General features: G+C 37.3%; 1 protein-coding gene across 1 annotated transcript in view; it reads right to left on the bottom strand.

Annotated features, from left to right (window-relative positions):
- Nav3 (neuron navigator 3) overlaps nt 1-19,834 on the bottom strand; it is a 253,484-nt gene that overhangs the window by 95,581 nt on the left and 138,069 nt on the right. The window contains exon 12 of the mRNA XM_090328294.1: nt 17,800-17,919. Coding sequence (XP_090184420.1) covers nt 17,800-17,919 — 120 coding nt within the window. The remainder of the gene's footprint in view (nt 1-17,799; nt 17,920-19,834) is intronic.

Here is a 19,834-nt window from a genome sequence, read left to right as displayed (position 1 = left end):
TATCTCTTGCCAATGCTATATTACTTTACCACCACTAACACTGCTGTCATATTTAAAAATAACAACAACATAAAACTGATTGTTATATCCTACTTAGGTTAACTCCTACATGCTAAACCTACTTTTCCCTTTTCCCTTTCATTGCAGTAAATAGATTATTACTTTGGTGACATATTGATAATTTGGGGTTCCTTGCTAATCAACTATCTTGCAAATTCCTACTCTCTCTACAAAGAAGAACACACATATGGACACTAACATAATCTTTAATCCTCTCTGACTCTGTTGGTTTTCAGCTAGAAGTCTGATTTCTAGAATTAGCTTATACATGTGAAGGTCTGTTACAAAATTGGCTCTCAGAGAAGATTTATGTATCTTGGCAGCTTAGCAAAGAAATCCTCGATTTCAGTGAGATCAACAGAACCATTTTTAGAAAATCACTGCCAGACCTGAGGCTAATTTTCTCTAATTCTACAACATCTGTAAGCCTCGTATAGAAGTGTAGGTTTTAATAAGCCCTGAAGCCTAACAAATGGATAAGGGATGCTTATAGAAAATAAACACAAAACATCATTTGATGCAAAAACCACAAGATAACATAAAAGAACAATATGGGCTGACAGGGTTTAGGATACATATTGTTTTATTGATGGCATCTAAGATTTTGTAGCCTAATTCAAAAATAATAAAAAGAGTTGTGGTATTTTTTTTCTTTTAGTGTTTTGAAAGAATGGCCAGTAAAACCACTAGATATGTCACCACAGATGCTGACATATCTCAATGGAAAGAAGTGAAAAATAGCAGAAAGGACAGAACAGGAGATGACTGGGGCACAACTGGGATGCAGAGATGCTGGCAGTGAAATAGACTCTCATTTCCAAGTCTTCAAAAGGAGCCAACATTCAAGGTTTCTTTCACTTAACACTTCAAAGCTAAATGGAATGGCTCATCAGTAACAATTCTCCCCTTTATAAGCCATGTTCATTTACTATCAGATATCTCTGGGAGTGTAACCATTTAAGAGGTTTACAATAAAGAGCATGAGCATAACATAAACTATTTTATCATAATTTTATTGTGACTAAAACTACTGGTAGCAATATATGTGTACACCACAAGCCGCATTGTTAGAATTAAGAAATTGGGTATATCGTGAACTAAGTACTCACAGTGCCTCATGTAATTTATAATTTTAATCTAATGTTATTTTAGTATCTCGGTGTAGCTGCCTATTAAGATGCATCCCAGGTACGCTTGCTGTCAATAGGGTTTTTAGTAGAGTACTAGTAAATAAAGTTAATACATGTTAGAGTTAGCCTGCTCTTATAGCCAAGGTAAATGAAACAAAGTCCATGTTTTCTCTTATGGAATTTTGATTATAACAATAATGTTTTTAAAAATGAGTCAGGATTAGTTTGAACATTTTCCAGGCATAATCTCATTTAATATTTCGTAAGTCACTGAATGGTAAATACTATTGTTAATTATTTTGCAAAGAAAGAAATAGGCTTGTAGTTAACCTTGAAGTGATTTGCTCAATCAGTTACTAGTAGATGCACAAAAAGGCATATCCGGGGGGGCGGGAGTTTGGCCTAGAGGTAGAGTGCTTGCCTAGCATCCACGAAGACCCAGGCCCGATTCCTCAGTACCACATATATAGAATAAAAGCCAGAAGTGATGCTGAGGCTCAAGAGGTAGAGCTCTAGCCTTAGAAAATGCAAGGATAGTGCTCAAACCCTGAGCTCAAGCCCAGGACTAGAAAAAAAAGGCATATCCAGTTCTTGGATTCTTGAGTTCAAGATTTACATTTCCACACCACCTCAGTTCCCTAGAAACTTCCATAACTTGGAAGTCACTGCTGAATGAATCTAGAATACTTACTAATGTGATCACCAATCTACATTTTATGTTTTAGTCAACAACTGAACATTTGAACAATTCCTGTAGTTTACAGGAATTATTTTGCCTCCTTTCTAAAATGTGTTCTTACATGATCTGTTCTTAGGTTTCTTAAAAATCCTCAATCTTGCCAAGTTTGGTGGCTCACATCTGTAATCCTAGTACTCAGGAGGCTGAGATCTGAGGATCATGGTTCAAAGCCAGCCCGGGCACAAAAGGACCTGAGACTCTTATTTCCAATTAACCTCCAGAAAACAGGAAGTGGCACTGTGGCTCAAGGGGTAGGTGATAGCCTTGAGCTGAAGAGCTCAGGGACAATGCCCAGAGTCCAAGACCTATGACTAACCAAAAAACCAAAAATCTAAACCCTGACCTTCTTGCTAAGCATCACTATTTTTTCTATTTCAAACTGCTTGCCTGGCATATCCTCCTGGATATTCAGCCCACATACAATATGCTTCCACTGAATCGGTCATTATGCTTCACAAACCATTCTTCCCATTAGATCTTCTGCTTCTGCTCTTCTTATTCAGTCACTTTAGGCAGCTAGCCACCAGAGCAACATGTCAATAAAAATGAACCATTGTATTATTCATAACGCTTCTAACCATTTTTCTTTTGGGTTAATGGAATGTAAGCAGCCATGACATGTGCCACACCTTTAAGGCTCAATGCCAATTTCTACTGATTCTTGGTCTTGCCCTCTGTCTCAAGAAGGGATATCCCAGACACATAAACCCTTTCACTCCGGATCCAGGAATACAAGTGTAAGCCACAAGTCAGGCAACAGCTTTGTAGCAATGGTATGTGTTGTAAATACATATGCTTTTTGTGGTAATTCCTATGCATGACTTATTTGTTATTACTGAAAATATAGATTTTTGGTTTATTCTCACATTAGTATCATGAGAGTTGCAATATCATCTATATGCAATCCTGTTTTACAGGTCTGTTTTACTTAATCATTTCACTCTTCAAATATAAGATTTTCAAAAGCGCAGGAAAAAGAAACGAGAAATATGACAAAACCAAAGAAATTTCAAAAAGATGAAAATAAAAAGTTCTCAGAAAACTAACAAATCAAAGTCTGGCATAGTGGCATACATTTGTAATCTCACTACTCTGAGGGAGGAGGCAGGAGAATCTCAAGTTCTTTAGAAGTAAACTTTTTAAAAACTAAAAGAAATAGAGCATTTTCCCAACATTTGAAATCCAATATATTTAATGAGACCAGTAAAATACACACACACACACACACACACACACACACACACACACACACACACACACACACACACACAGAGTAATCAATTACATTAAATAATATAATTAGGTCAAGTGAGACAAGAAGAGCAAGAATTACCATTGGACTTAGCAACATGTACTACTTTTGACATGAATAAAAGTCATTGCTAACTTATTAAATAAGGACACTGAAGGAAAACATTTCTGTTAAATTAATGTTTACATAGTGAGGTGACTAAGTACTCAGGAGTTTGAGATCAGAAGATCATAGTTTGAAGGTTCAAACAGAGAAGTCCTAGAGATTATTTCTGTACTGAATCAGCAAAAGTGTTGACCTAGACTCATGGCTCACATTGTGGAGTGACAACAATAAGGGTAAATGCCAAACAAGGGTATGAGGTCCTGAGTTCATGCCCACCCACCAGGATATCAACGGTCATATAAGAATAACAGGGTAAAAGATGAAATGTACAACACTTGAGATTAATAGGAAATGAAGATTGGTCATAATGAGAAAAATGACAAAAAATGGATGTGAGAATTTTATTGTGGAAGTGAGCAGACATAAGGGGCTACTTTTGGCTTCCCTACTTTGCTTAGCATAAAACAGAAACTTAAAGATGTTCATCTGCTCATAGGAATAATCTAGCAGAGATAAAAATAATACTGGACAATTTAGAAATGATTCAAGCTATAGCACAGAACAGTGAGAGGAGATGTCATCTGGTATGCAAGCTGACACAGTAAATACATAATATGGAATGGGGAGTGTGAACTGTAAGCATGGAATTAGCTTGTGTAATGGAGTGCTTCCAGTGTCTCAGAAAAGTAAGCATGCTGAGAAAGGAATGGAGAGATTAGGAGTTTGAGAAGGAGTAGGGTAGTTGTAATCAACTGGCTCATACAATGAAAGAATGACTAGGGAAATGGAGAGAACTACTTTCCCACTTGACATTGCTAATCATGATCATACCATATATCAGTATGAGTAATATTTCTCCTTCTACAGTCATATACAGGGATTTGTGCATGACAGGGAACTTTTGAACCACTAAATTTGCCTTATCAACCTACTCTGTACCATTTCTGAGTTTTCTCTCGCCCTCTTCAATCAGGTAGGAACAGAGCATAGGACAATGGTGAGATTTTAGTTGTCAAGTGAGCAAAGGGACAAAGGTAATTAAGAAGAAATAAAAAATGGTTATACTGCCAAAATTGATATAAAAATTCAATGCAATCCCCATCAAAATCCCAAAGACATTCTTCACTGAAATAGAAGATACAATCCAAAGATTCATATGGAACAAGAAAAGACCTAGAATAGCCAAAAAATTCTAGGCAAAAAGAGCAATGTTGGTGGTATTAAAATACCAGACTTCAAACTCTACTATAGAGCCATAATAACAAAAACAGTATGGTATTGGCACAAAAACAGAAGACCCAGAAACAGAACCACTTACCTATAGGCAACTTGTATTTGACAAGGGAGCCAAACATATACAGTGGAACAAACAATCTATTCAATTACTGGTGCTGGCAAAACTGGGCAGCCACATGCAGAAAACTAAAAATTGACCTTAGTCTTTTGCCATGCACAAGCATTAACTCAAAGTGGATCCAAGACCTCAACGTCAGACCGGAAACCGTGAAACTGCTACATGATAAAGTAGGAGAGACACTGGAACTCATAGGCAAAGGCAACAAATTCCTGAACAGAATCCCAGGGTCACAACAGATTGGAGAGAGACTCGATAAATGGGACTACCTAAAAATAAAAAGTTTCTGTACAGATAAAAACATAGTTGCAAAAGTAGAGAGACAGCCAACCAACTGGGAATAGATATTCACCAACAATACATCTGACAAATGCTTAATATCCAATGTCTACAGGGAACTCAAGAAACTAATCATCCCCAAACTCAGTAAACCATTCACTAAATGGGCAAGGGAACTAAAGAGAGACTTATCAGAAGAAGAGATTAAAATCGCAGAAAAACATGAGAAAATGTTCATCATCTATGGTCATAAAGGAAATGCAAATAAGAACAACCCTAAGATACCACCTTACCCCAACAAGAATGGCCAAGATTTTTAACTCAGACAATGACAGTTGCTGGCGGGGTTGTGGAGAAAAAGGAACCCTACTGCACTGCTGGTGGGAATGCAGACTAGTTCAGCCACTCTGGAAAGCAGTGTGGAAGTTCCTTAAAGAACTGAAAATAGACCTTCCCTATGATCCCGCCATACCACTTCTGGGCATCTATCCTGAACATCATGACCCAAGATATTATAAGAACACCTGCTCAGCTATGTTCATCTCTGTACTATTCACAATAGCCAAGCTATGGAAACAATCCAGATGCCCTACTGCAGATGAATGGATACAGAAAATGTGGTATATATACACAATGCAATTCTACATAGCCAAGAGACAAGATAAAATAATGGCACTTACAGGGAAGTGGATGAATCTAGAATGAATCATGTTGAGTGAGACAAGTCAAGACCTAAGGAACAAAAGGCTCATGGATCCTTAATATGTGGCTATTAAATCCAAAGAGTACAAGAGCGAGGACTCAATAACTGTATACCCAATGCTATGGACATGGTAATGGAAATAAAAACATAACTATATAGACATAAAAACCTATGACTCTATAGATATGTTTTATTTCATAAATTAACATGTTTCTATGATGTACAAACCCTTAGCCTAATTTTGATTAAGTTCTAAATACTAAGTCCCAGTGACTGTAAATAGAGATTCCCTTCTTGAACACTTGTTTGTTAAACTTGTCACTTACAATATGATGTAAAAATCAACGTTAATAAATTCTTTAATAAAAAAAGATAATAGAGGACATACAAAAAAGAAGAAATATCCAAGAAAAGATGTTTAGTTTTTTAAATAGATTATAGAAACTAACTTCTACCCTAGAAAGAATGAAGAAATAACATGGGAATAAATTTCTAACAACCTGGAGAGGGACAATGGATAGCATTTAGATAATTGTCAGATGGCATTCAGTAATAGTGGAAATTAAGGGGAAAAAAACTGGAAAAAAGTGGCCAAAGTCTTTGGATGAAGAGTTAAAGTCTTCATTAGTAAGTGGCAGGCTGTGGTCAAGGTGGAACGTTGGGCAGCTTTAGTGGAAGAAAAGATGTTACAATCCTGTGAAGTTAAGCTCTGGGAAAACATTATCATAATGAATTACATTAAGAATTGCATTTGGTTATTTGAAATTGGATAGGGAAGGAGGGGAAACCAAGATGGAGGGTGGGGGGAGGGTAATGGGGACCAAGACATGTGAAAGGGTATCAAGGTATGTGAATTAATGCACCTTCTATCTGGCAAATATCATGTAACCCTTTTATTAATTACAATAAAAATATTTAAGAAAACAGTATAACAGAGAAAAATGTTGAATAGTACAGGAAGTTAGACATAAAGTTCTTGAAATAGCCATAATAAAGAGGAGATGGAGGAAAGCTAGAGATGGAGAGCGGAAACTTTAATACAGGTTCACTGGAGGGAGGAGGGGAGAGTGAAAACAGACATTTAAAAGTAGGTAGAGGCCTGGCACTAGTGGCTTTCATCTGTAATCCTAGCTGCTCAGGAGGCTAAGGTTACTGGTCAAGATTCAAAGCCAGACCTGGTAGGAAAGTCCATGAGACTTTTGGCTCCTATTAAGAGCACACACATACACACAAAAAAAACCCCACTGGAAGTGGAGTGGAGCTGGGGATTAAGTGGTAGAGTACTACCCTTGAGTAAATGAAACTCACGGACAGTGTATGATCCATGAATTCAAACTCCAAGACCAGCACCAAATACACAATCCCCCCTACCCCCCCTCCACACACTCTACGGTGAAGATTACGAACACTCAATTTATCTGAAAATGAACCTTAAATGGTAACATTCATAGTGGGATGGCTGGGGGTATTTGATATGTAAATGGAAATGTTTATAAATGGAAGATTTCCAGAATGACACATTTTTGAGGACAGACATCAAGAATAAATTTTTATCTTAAAATTTGGCAGCTCAATTTGTCAATCAAATGTCTTCTGGTAAAATGTGAACCATACGATAGCTGCAGTTCATACTGTTTTTATTTATTAAGAGACTAACAGAAATTGCATGCCTGAAGCAAAACATCAGAAGATTTGATTAAAACTTGTCAGAAAAGAAAAAGTCTTGTTTGAAGAATTAATTTTTCTGAAATCATGTACATAGATACTTCTCAAAACAGGCCATTAATTTTATAAAATGACTAAGATTAAAATAATTCATTGGCCCCAGTATTTATATTTGAAGATACATATATGTTAGCAAATCTGGCATTTTTTAAAAAAGTACCCAGTAAAAGATCCAATTAGCAATTCTATTTTTAGGAAGTTAGGGGTGCCATAATCATTTATATGGTAATTTTTAAAATTTTTTTTGTGCGTTACACGCAGAGGCAGACATGCAGAGTGGGCTACAATGGGAAATGCAGACAACTCAGGACTAAAGACTTCTGATTCTAAGAACATTAACTGGTAGTTCTGGGCCCTTCTCTTGAAAAAAAAAATACATCATCTCATTTTATATAGAAACAAAACCATAAAAACTCAGACAAATCTCTCTTCTATATTCAGACCTGCTCTGTCAAATTTTCCTTGTAAGTAAATAGGCCAAGGCTAGAGTTTTAAGAAAAGAAATTTGTTCCAAATAGATCGTACTAGAGACAAACAAGATGGACAGCTGAGAGGAGTCTCAAACTGAGAGCAGGCCTCTCCTGCCATACAAGTGGCATTAGGTCTGCATGAGTCCTGTTCCTGCCATGAGCCCAGCAGCCCTCAGCAGCCAAGCCCAATTGATGTACCTATGCAGGAAGAATGATCAAAGGCATGTGTGTCTGTTGCTTCTGATCCATAAGAATTCTTTTAACAAAAGGATATACATATGACTCTGAAAAGAAAATCAACCTTATTCTCTCCTACTACAGTATAATGTTATTCAGTTCAAAGAATATTAGAGGGATGATACAATATATGTAACTCAATATTTTGCATAGACACTAAACAAGACTCAAAATAGCCTTCTGTGTCTCCTAAAATAAAAGAAAACACACAAAAAAAACAAGAAATAAAACTTCTGACTTTTCTGTAGCCTGTCTTTCTACTTTCATCTTCATATCTGATAGCTTATTACAGGAATATACAATCTCTAAAACACATCAAGGTGCCATTTTGCTTGTTAAATTGCCCATGGTTGATAGAATTTTGAATTATCCTGTTATTATCAGATACATGAGTTCAGCTAAATAAAGTCATAAAACAACATCTTGGAGACAACTAGATGGTATTGTTTATACCTGAAGCAAGGTCTTGATTTTCATTATTAATTCTGCATTGCAGACCACACATACTAATGGATTCTGCAAAACAACACTATGGCAAGAGAGAAAGTCCAGGTTTCCTGTAATCACAAATATCAATCTCAACACTATTACCTTACCATAAAAAATCAGCCTGCTATCTTTGAAAAACTCCAAAATAGCAACCAGTCAAGGATTATGATCTACTGTAGATAGAAACTAAAGTATAAAGGGTAAAAGTACAATGTAAAAGTCATCAATACTGACACCCACTGGGGTAATAAGATGCTGTCACCACAATTACAATGGAAGAAAAATGAGAAGAAAAGAATCTCTTCAAAGTGTGATAATTGTGCCTTTTCAGCAGAGAATATTTATGCAGGTGAAATTCAAAAGTGCATTTTTAACATAGAAAATAGTTAAAAGCAAATTTAAGGCTCATGTTCTACAACTCACGTGCATGCACGACAGTGTGAGCACAGGATATCTCTCTCTCTCTCTCTCTCTCTCTCTCTCTCACACACACACACACACACACACACACACACACACACACACACACACACACGCTTCTTCAAGATGACTGTTCCTCTGGCTCCTTGACTAAGGTGATGTGACAGTCATTTGTATCTTTTAAATACTTTTCTGGCCAGGTCCAGTGCTTAAACTTAGAGCCTTGTAAACAGGTATTCTACCCCTTGAGTAGCATCTCCAATGCAGCTTTTAGCTAGTTACTCCAAAGATGGAGTCTCATAAACTTTTCTGCCCTAGCTGGCTTTGAATCTCAGTCTTTTTGGACCTTAACCTCCTACGTAGGTAGTATCAGAGACAAGACACACATGCACATTGTTTCACAGTTCAGAATGATACTTTCCAGTGAAGTAATTATTAAATAACTCCTTTCTTCAAACTATTCTAGTCTGAAATATGAGATTCAATAATTTCCATATGGGAATATTTTGAGAAGCTACTGTCAATGGAATGGATGGGGAGGAGGGCATGTTCATAAGGTATTACAATGTGAACAAAACTCATTTAGCATGATAAACGCATTTATTCTCCATGCTGCAGCTGACTAATCTGAAATATTCAGAATACAGTGTGCACAATGCATTTGGCCTACCCTCTGCTCTGTAGTTAATGAAATAAAAATCACCTTCCCCTTTTCTGCTGCCCTAAGCAGTAAGTGTGTAGGTTTTCCTCATGCAGGGAAGTAACTAGAAGTGCCAGGCAGCCTGACCCTCTCCAGTGTTCTCATAGAAAGTGGCTACACTAAAGATTTAAGTATAAGCTCATCCCTCTCTCTAAAGAAGTTTCATGTGTGTTTGTTTTCCTATTTATAACGAGGTGTTTAGTTTTTTTTACTAATTAACTTCTAACTAATATTTATGCATAGAAATAATTATGCTTGGAACTGTATAACATGGAACTGTATGCTTTGTGGACATTATTTTATTTATTCAGTGTATATGTGTATGCAAAAGAGAGACGGGGGGAGGGTGAGTGGCGCTGTGGCTCAATGTGGTAGAATGGTAGCCTTGAGCTAAAGAGCTCAGGGACAGTGCCCAGGCACAGAATTAAAGCTCCACAACTGACAGAGAGAGATAGAGAGAGGGAGGGAGGGGGAGAAGGAAGGGAGGTTGGGGATTGTACCCAGGGTTTAAGTATTCCTAGCAAGCTCTCAGCCATTGAACTAGAGCCCAAGCCCCAGTCTCACATTCTTTATAATAGTCCTATTAAGGCAGATGTGGCATTATGAAATTTCAATGTCAAACAACAAATACCATGAAATAATGCCTGGTTTTACGGATAAAAATGTATCTCTCATGAAAGTAATGTATCAATAGCACGTTATTAACAGAAGTACAGAGGCAGACAGCAGCATCAGGCTTTGCTTTCTAGCGTTTATCTTTCAATGTAGGTTGACTATATCCTGATATTTTCCAAAGGCAGTTTCTGGGAGCTAAGGTATAAATGGAAGTCTTTGCATCTACAAACTTCACACTGTCCTTTCATTTAAAAATAGACCAGACCTCTTTAGAGTCCTTGGCTAGCCCATCCATGCACTCCATATCCCACTCAATGGCACATCCACTCTGCAGGTCGTGACAATCTGAGCTGCAGAAGCTGTGAAGCTTGCTAATACCAAAGAATGCTCACAGCTGGGGATTTCAAATGTGACTTTTATTGTACAGACAATGCTGAGTGATGCCTGGACACTGGCGGTGTTATGGCACATAAGTATTTTCTTGATCTATTTGTGGAATTAAGCAGTAAAGAGCATTAAAAGCTGACATGAGAAAGATCCAAATTAATATTTTTTCTTATAACCTGATTTTTCCAAATACTATTGCCCTGTGGTTAAAGTGACTGAAAATATTCCAAAGATTGACAGTTGACCACATTATCGTCTTGGTGTTTTGTGGAATTTGGGGCACCAAGTCTCAGAAGGTTTATCTTCCCATTGTCTCCCTGCACTTCCATTTGTCTGTTATCTGGCTTCAGGCCTCCTAGAGATAAGCTGAGGATTTTAATTAGCAGGCAGGCAGAAAGAAAGGATGAGATATAACTTTCACACCTGTTATTTGACATTCTTATGGGGATCAAGTTTGACAGAGTGGAAAGTACATGAGAATGTTATGGGCTGCACTGTATCCCACCCAAAATTCCTGTACTCTAGTTCTATCCCAAAGTCCTTCACAATGAAACATTAATGGAAGATAAGCACTTTACAAAGGTACCAAAGATAATGTGAGATCTAGACTAAACAAAGCTATTTGTGAGTGGGGCCTTACTCATTAAGATTGGGGTCCTTTTCGATAGGAAATGTACCCACTACCTTACATATGTAACTGTCATCCCTTTGGACATCACCTTGACAATAAAATTAAATTTAAAAAAAGAAAAGGAATGAATGAATAATAGAGCCTGAAACAGAAAAGAAAAAAAATTTCAACCCAGTCATACAGAGGGAAGACAACATGAAAATACAGATACAATCCAGCCATCCTTGAACACACTGGCTCCAACCCCATAGCTGAGTGTAGTGGAATTTATCTAGCATCTCCTGTGACTTTAGGAAGCCTAAGCAGGAATGTCATGCACATGCATACACACACACACACACACACACACACACACACACACACACACACAGACATACACAAATGAACATATGCAAACTTGGTCTCATTGAATTGAAAAACCATCCTACGAATCCCATGATGCTTTGAATCAAAGGTTCTAAGGCCTGGGTAATGTAAGATACAGAGAGTAGGTTCTCTGTATGTGTACAGTGTATACAGTGTTACAGGTTATTATTACATATAGTATAAACGAATTCTAGAAGATCTTTTCCTGAACTATAGGAAGTGCAGAAGAAGCTGATTCATTAGGAAATCAGCTAGGTCTGACAATTCGAGAGCTGTTCAGCATTTGCTCAAAGGCCTGTAATGGTGAGCAGAGTAGGTTGGGAGCAGAGAGGACAAAAAGAGGTAGGCTTTTTCCCTAATAATTTTTCACTGAATTCTTTCTACTTAAGGAGCCATAGGATAAAAGGCAGATCATTAGGTTTTGAAATAAAGTAATTATATCTAACTTACCTATTTCCATCTCATCCTATTAACATTTTTGTGTGTGCTTTTAATTACTATTGAAAATGAGTGAGTTAATAAAGGAAATAAGATAGAGGAAGAGACTGATTCTACAACAAACCAATGTGGAACAGAAGGAATAATTACAGAGTGCACAATTTAGTGGCAAGCAAAATGAATCTGACTCCTGAGATAAGCTTCCTAAGACTTTAGGAGAAATCACTGACTTTGACTTTGTTTAGTTTGGAATAGGCACAGGAAAAGTAAAGGCCTTCCACCAGTCTAGGTGACACCCCAAATGGTTATAGCAACATTTTCTATGATTCTTTTTTTTAATGGCAATGAAATGTTCTGCACATTGCTAACAATGCTATATGTAGATAATTGCTGTGAATAAAAGTATGGACCCATATGTATAAAGAATACTGCTAATAATCTGAGATGCATGTAAATTTTTAATAACTCTCCCTGCACTTGCCAAATGCTTTTATCTGCCATCATATCAGTATTTGAATTATAGTTTCCCAGTTCAACATATTCCATGAGGCAGCCAAATCCAAGTACAGTACATTCTCTGAGATAGTATATGTTGACATTTTTGAAAGTCATGAGTAAACATGCCAAGATTAGATTTTAAAATAACAATTAGTTATTGCAACTCACATGACATATGTGGAAAAGGAAAACTATGACTGCCATGAGGTAGGCAAGTACTTCTTTAGGGATCAGTGTAACAATGGGGCAAGAGGGAAAGATGAAGAGGCTCCTACCAGGGGTTGAAGGAATGCTATAAAACTAGATTGTGGCAATGCTGGCATTATAATAAATGCCATCAACTAAGTGGCTTTTAAACAACATATATTTCCCCGTATGAATGGTGGCTAAGATGTCATAAGTTAAGCAACCTTTTGATTTGGTGTCTGCTGAGGTCTTGTCTCACTGACCGCCATCTTTCTGCTACAACCTCACATTGCAAAAGGGGCTCAGTGTCTCCGCGAGTACAAAGCCCACTGCAAAGAGCTCTGCTCTTACAATCACCTCCCAAATCCAACTTCCAAGGACCATCACACTGGGAGTAAGGCTTCCACATGTGACATGAAGAGTTAATGTAGGTATGAAATCTACAGAAGTCTCATAATTTCTTAGATTCTTCTATCTCGAGAATTACCACTTCAATTTTTTTTCTAGGAATTTACTTTTGTGTGATTGCCAACACTCTTCTCATGTCCCCACACGAAGCAAAGTGAAGCACCAATGCAATTAATCTTTATTCTACCCATTGTGTTCTCTCCAGATGACCTCTTGCCTCGCCTTTTCTGCTGCTTTCATGTTCTTGGTTTCCACTCACATGAAGCTTCCATTTTCTTCTCATCTTTCCACAACCTAGAAGAATCCCTCCGCACTTCATTGACACACTAAATGAAAACTAGTTGCCAAAGTTCACTTTTCTGTGAGAATTGATATTGTTCTCCATTCCCTCGTTTCTCCTTTTCCCAAATCTCAGCCCTAATTGTGCCTCTCAGTCTTAGAGTAGTCTTCTCTGTCCCCTTTACTTAAGCCCCTGCACCTCCTCAATTCCTCAATTCATTATCCTGGTTCATGCTCAGGGTTTGTTTTCAGTCTACATCAGAGATACACATATAACATTTTGTGTTGCACAATGCTAATTCACAAAGAGATTAAACACAACTTAATCAATTGCTACAAAAAAAAGGAAGAAAGAAAAAAAAAAAAGAACTCAGCCAAGCCTGAGGCCATAGCCAGGGATGTTGTGTCTGAAAGACTAACTCTAAATCTGTGCTGTCCTATATTAAAATAAGCTTAGAAATGTGGTTCCCTGGTTCCTTTACAGTCAACAACCATTGGTAGGAGCTTCTCCCTGGCTGATGGCACGTCATTTAGGTAGCATTATCACCTGAGATGTGTTCTATAAATTTTCCAGAATGAGGAAATTACTAAAAGGTTTCATATTATTTCTGAGTTTCCTCCTCTCTCTCTCTCTCTCCCCCTCTCTCCCTCCCTCCCTCCCTCTCTCTCTCTCTCTCTCTCTCTCTCTCTCTCTCTCTCTCTCTCTCTCTCTCTCTCTCTCTCTCTCTCTCCCCCCTCCCTCCCTCTTCCTCTCCCTCTTGTTCTCCCTCTCTCTCCCCCCCGACCCCCCTCCCATGTGCGTGCATGCAAGCATGTGTGTCTGTGTGTATTGTTTGCTTCTAGGACTTGAACTCAGAGCATGGGCACTATTCCTGAGCTTTTTTTACTCTAGGCTAGCACTCTACCACTTCCAGTTTTTTTATGGTTAATTGGAGATAAAAGACTTATGGACTGTCTTGACGAGGCTGGATTCTAACCACAAACCTCATATCTCAGCCTGCTGTCTAGCTAGGAACACAGATTTGAGTCATTGGCCTCTGGCATATTATTTAAAGAAACTTTTACTAAGATTTGTGGGTAAACAGCTTGTTTAGTTTAGCTACAAGATCATTTGCATCAAGCCAAGACTTGACCTAATTTATAGACAGTGCCACCAGGAGAAGAGAAAATAATAAAACATAAGTAATAAAGTAAATGAAAACTTCAAACTATCATCTTTTATGTTTCAATGTGCATGATGTATTCTCTTTGTTATATTATAGTATGCTTGGCATTTATTTAGTCATTTCCAGATGTGCTTCTTGAACTTTAATTGTACATATGAATCTGATCGTTATGTGCATTATTATTCTGATCAAAAGCATAGAATGCTGGAGTCCAGCACCAGATTTTCTGATTCTTGCATTGCTAATATATCTCAAGTGTTTCTGTGAGTTCAGGTACCACACAGGGGGAGTTAATTTTATTGGAAGTCCCCAACTTATTCAATGCCTATTTGTGTTTCGTTTTTAAAAATATAATTTTATTAAGTTGTTGTGTGGGGAGATTACTATTTCATAAGTCAGGCAATAAGTACATTTATTTTTTAGACAATGTCACTTCTTCCTTCGCTTTTTCCAGTTTTCTACTTCCATTCCTCCCTACAAATCAGACAGCTCATTTTTTATAGTTTGTGCTGAACAGCAAGATTGCATTTGGTAACTCTTCCTTCTACCTTTTCTGCCTTGTCCTTTTCTTCTCCAAAAAGAAAAAAAATCCCCAAAGCAAAATGCACTGCCAATACAAAACAACAAAACAACACAAAACTGCATGCTTGTATTTTCGGGTTTTTTTTGCCAGTCCTGGGCTTGAGCTCAGGGCCTGAGCGCTGTCCTTGGACTTTCTCAAGGCTAGAGCTCTACCACTTGAGCCTCAGCACCACTTCGGGCTTTTTTCTATATGTGGTACCGAGGAATTGAAGCCGGGTCTTCATGCATGCTAGGCAAGCACTTTAACCACTAGGCCAAACTCCTGGCCCATTATAAGTTTTTTTTTTTTTTTTTTTTTTTTGCCAGTCCTGGGCTTGAGCTCAGGGCCTGAGCCCTGTCCTTGGACTTTCTCAAGGCTAGAGCTCTACCACTTGAGCCTCAGCACCACTTCCGGCTTTTTCTATGTATGTGGTAGCGAGGAATCGAACCCGGGTTTTCATGCATGCTAGGCAAGCACTTTAACCACTAGGCCAAACTCCCGGCCCACTTGTATTTTCTTTTGCTATGAGGTTCCACAGCCAGACCCCAGCCACACAGATATCTCAGTTATTTCCCAACCATCTTCTTTGTGCTGATTCCTAGGCTCTGCAGGCACAAGCTTCACTTAATAAAGAGAAAAAGATTTCCTGCCTTTCATTTTTGCCACAGTCATGTAACAATGTACAAGTCAGAAGTTTCAAAAAAAAAAAAGTAGCCTAGCCTTAGCTTTCTCCCTCTTGAAGTACTGTCTCTTACTTTGACACATAACCCATTACTTGTCTCCGGGATACTCTTGCTGTATTTTGACTCATTCCTGTCCTCATTTGATTTGTTTCCCAATTAGTCCATTCTGCTAGCGTAGATGAAAACGTATGTGTAATGAATAGCTAGCCTACATCCATTCACTTGTTCATTCCCTGCTCTCCACGCACCTAACACCTCTGCATGTGATGGATCTGGTAAGGGTTCTAACTCATGGGTAGACCATGATGACAGAGAGAAAGTGGCTAGGAAGAAGGGTATCCAATCTGCTGTGGAAACATCTGCTCGGAGTATTGATATAAGGAAACAGATAATTCCTGTTTCTCAAAAGAGATTTCTGACTGAGAGAGAAACAAAACTACATTAATAATGTATTTTAAGATATTACTGTGTAAAGAAAAATGTCCCCGAGTATTGATTCTGATAAAATAAGCAGAATAATTCCACAAAGTAATGAAAATGTCTATGCAGACACACACACACACACACACACGCACGCACGCACACACGCAGATTTTCACCCCTTTAAGAACAGAGAAGTAGAAAATTCCCTAAAGCAAGAATTTTATGTTTTCAACAACACCCTCGAGAAAAGCATGGAGCTTGATATATCTGATGAGTTAAATTATGTTTTCATTTTTATATCATTAGTCTCCAGGTAAATTTAAAGATACGTGAACTGAAAATATCTATTATCATGGTTCCATTAAAATAAAAAAATGAATTTATACTTCCAAGCTTTCTTTCTGTGATATTAAGTTTTTGGGTGGTTCTGGGGATTGAACTCAGAGCCTTATGATTACTGCCTTGTGCTACTGGTTCTAGTCTTGTTCTACCTAGCTATACCCTACCCAATTTTATTTTGGTGTGTGTGGAGGGGGTGTACACATGCAGTACAGGGCCTAAATATTTCCCTTAGATTTTATGCTCAAGGCTAGCACTCTACTATTTGAACCATAGCTTCACTGCCAGGTCTTTGATAGCCTTTCTTGCATGGGCCAGTATTGAATTGTGCCCTTCAGATCTCAGCCTCTTGATTGGCTAAGATTATACGTGTCAGCTGTCTCTACATGGATTTTGTTAGCTTTTGAATAGGATCTCAAATATATGCCTAGTCAGCCTTGAATGCAATGTACCTATTTATACTTCCTACCTAACTAGGATGATGGGTACGTACTACTTGTCCATTTATTTTTTTATTGTCAGAGTAATATATAGAGGGATTACAGTTACATTTGCCTGGTAGTAGGCACATTGATACGTCTTCTCATGTTTTGTCCCCGTTTCCCTCCCCTTACCCCCTCCCAATCATCTTGTTTACCCCTTTCCTTTCCCTATTTCACATAAACAAATAAATGTATATAAAATATACCAGGTAACAAAGTCAGATAGAGTAACAATATGAGATTAACCAAAGGGCAAAAAAAGAGAAGAGAAATAACATAGTACATTAAGTATCTATATTTTTAATTGTGATAGTCTCAGGTTTTTGATTGATAGTCTGAACTACTGATCTAGGAAGATCTTGATCTAGTCTTCATCTAAGAAGATCATAATCTTCTTAGATTTACTTTCAAGTTAACTAGGATTACAGGCATGAACCATGAACCAATAACACCTGGGCTCAGATAATGCATTATGAAATTTTTCCATAAGTAACACAAATTTTCAGCATTGCATAAGCAAAATAGTCATATAAATGAAATCCCTTACTTAAAATATTTTTAAAAGTGATTACATCAGAACTAAAATCATTTGGTTAAGACTAAATTCTTGTTACCCTTTTTTAATGAAATTTCCTTATGAATTTCCCATCCTCATACTTGAAGATAGAATTACCTGTCTGCATCCACGGTGACATCATGAACACCTCTCTGGATGACATCCCTGGAAGTCGCTGTGTCTGGTAATCGGTTCAGACTTCTGGTATACAGGTTGAGACCCCCGTCTGTCATGTATCTGAAAACAGATGTACAATTAATCAACAGAAAACCTAACTATCCCATCAGTATGAAGTTCCTGAACAAGCAAATTTCCTTAACTGCTGAGGAAACTTGGTGAGAAGATATTTTCTCCGTAAATTTTCTCCAGAGGAAGATGTTAAAAAAATCTTTCAGTATTAATGGGAAATCACATTCTTTATTGTACCTATCCCATGAGAGAAGCTATTTTTCTCTCACTATCAACATTTGGAACATGGTTATAAAAATGCAATTTTTACTAAATCAGGGCAAGACAATTTAGTCTTTTAGGTGCCATGTTTGGAAACAATGAAGGAAATCAGTAAACTTCAAAACTGCTGGAAAAAACCATTATTGATTATTAAGAATTATGCTACACTATTATCAAATAATAATTGAAATGAATTAGACTGTTCAACATGTTGCCAAGGCCTACCAGAAACATCTTATATGTAATAAAGGTATTATCCCCTTACCATAGGTGGAACAAAAAACAAGTGCTAAAAGGTTAAGTATATGTGGTCCTAAGATCTGAGAAAGAAATCTAGAAAGTGAGTTCCAGAAACCATGAAGGTAGCTACCACACAATGTTGTCTGCACAGCAGAACTACACTGGCCTTTTAATTCCCTTGCTGGGAATCTCCTTGTCATCAACTAGCCATTACTATTAACAGGGGCAGTAGATCCTGACAGAATGAATCCTGTTGGGTCACACTGCTTCCTTGACTATTGGAACTCAAATGGTGTTCAATCTCAGCCAAAATGGAACTCAGCTAATGTTTTTTTTTTCTCTTCAGAATTTAAGATGAAGACATAGCTCATCATTTCTCCATGTAGCTAGTAATGAAAACTCAGGAATTATGGGTATTCATTTTTGTTTTTTTCCCAATCAGAGAAAGCTAGTCAGCAAAGTACTATGCTTGTAACACAGTACTTATTTGAAGTTAAAATTTCTAGGAAATGGCACTCCACATGCTTTAGAAGGAGATATTAAAGAGCTTCAGTATCTGAATTTCCCATAACCATCTTACAGATAAGGTAGAACTGATTACAAAGGACCCCTAGTGTGCTGAGAACCCCTTTGCTTTTATTTTTATTGGCATGTATTACACTGTACATAGTAAGGGATTTCATTGTGACATTTCATGCATGTGTAATTTGCTTTGATCATATTAAGCCCTAAAAAGTAATAAAACTGATATATGCATATATTCTGTGTTATTAATACTTGCTTTTTATATACGCTAATGTAGTCAAATAAATATACACCCTTAGTTCACCTCAGCTTACATCAGACTTGATTCTCATTCTCAGCCTCTAAGCACACTAAGATGGAATCAGCTCAATCACTCTACTTCATTTCTAAATTCACTGACGCATGGAAACATTCTACTTAAAGGAAAAAAGTGCTCAATTCCCTTTTCTGAGTTATTGTAATGGCAACCTATAGCACTACCATATCAGCACCATGTATTTTTTAAAAAGGTTTATAGTAAACTATGTTGTAATTAGGAAAGAGTATATACAATCTATAAAAGTATCTACTAAATAATAAAATAATATTGACTATAGTATCTTCAGTATCTTCCGTACCTCCACATTACCATTCATAGCCTCATAACTCCTTCAGAGAGATCTACTATCATAGATTTTGCACTAATCATTCTTTTTTTCTTCTTTGTGGTTTTACCACATGGGTATGTGCACTATGACATATTTAGTATCACATGATTTTTTTTCCCTTTAGGCAACCAAGATAACCAATCATTTGTGATTTGCTTCTTTCACGCAAATGTGTATTTTTGCAATTCATCTATCTTAATATGTATCACTGTGTTATTAATTTAGTGTTATACAGCTCCAGATTACAAGTATACTATAGTTTCTTACTTGATTTGGCCATCATAAGCATT

The sequence above is a fragment of the Megascapheus bottae genome, chromosome 2, assembly GCF_031878675.1.
Source record: "Megascapheus bottae isolate mThoBot1 chromosome 2, mThoBot2.hap1, whole genome shotgun sequence".
In the NCBI taxonomy this organism is placed as follows: domain Eukaryota; kingdom Metazoa; phylum Chordata; class Mammalia; order Rodentia; family Geomyidae; genus Megascapheus; species Megascapheus bottae.
Note: the sequence above shows the minus strand (reverse complement) of the source record. Positions and strands in the feature narration are given on the sequence as shown.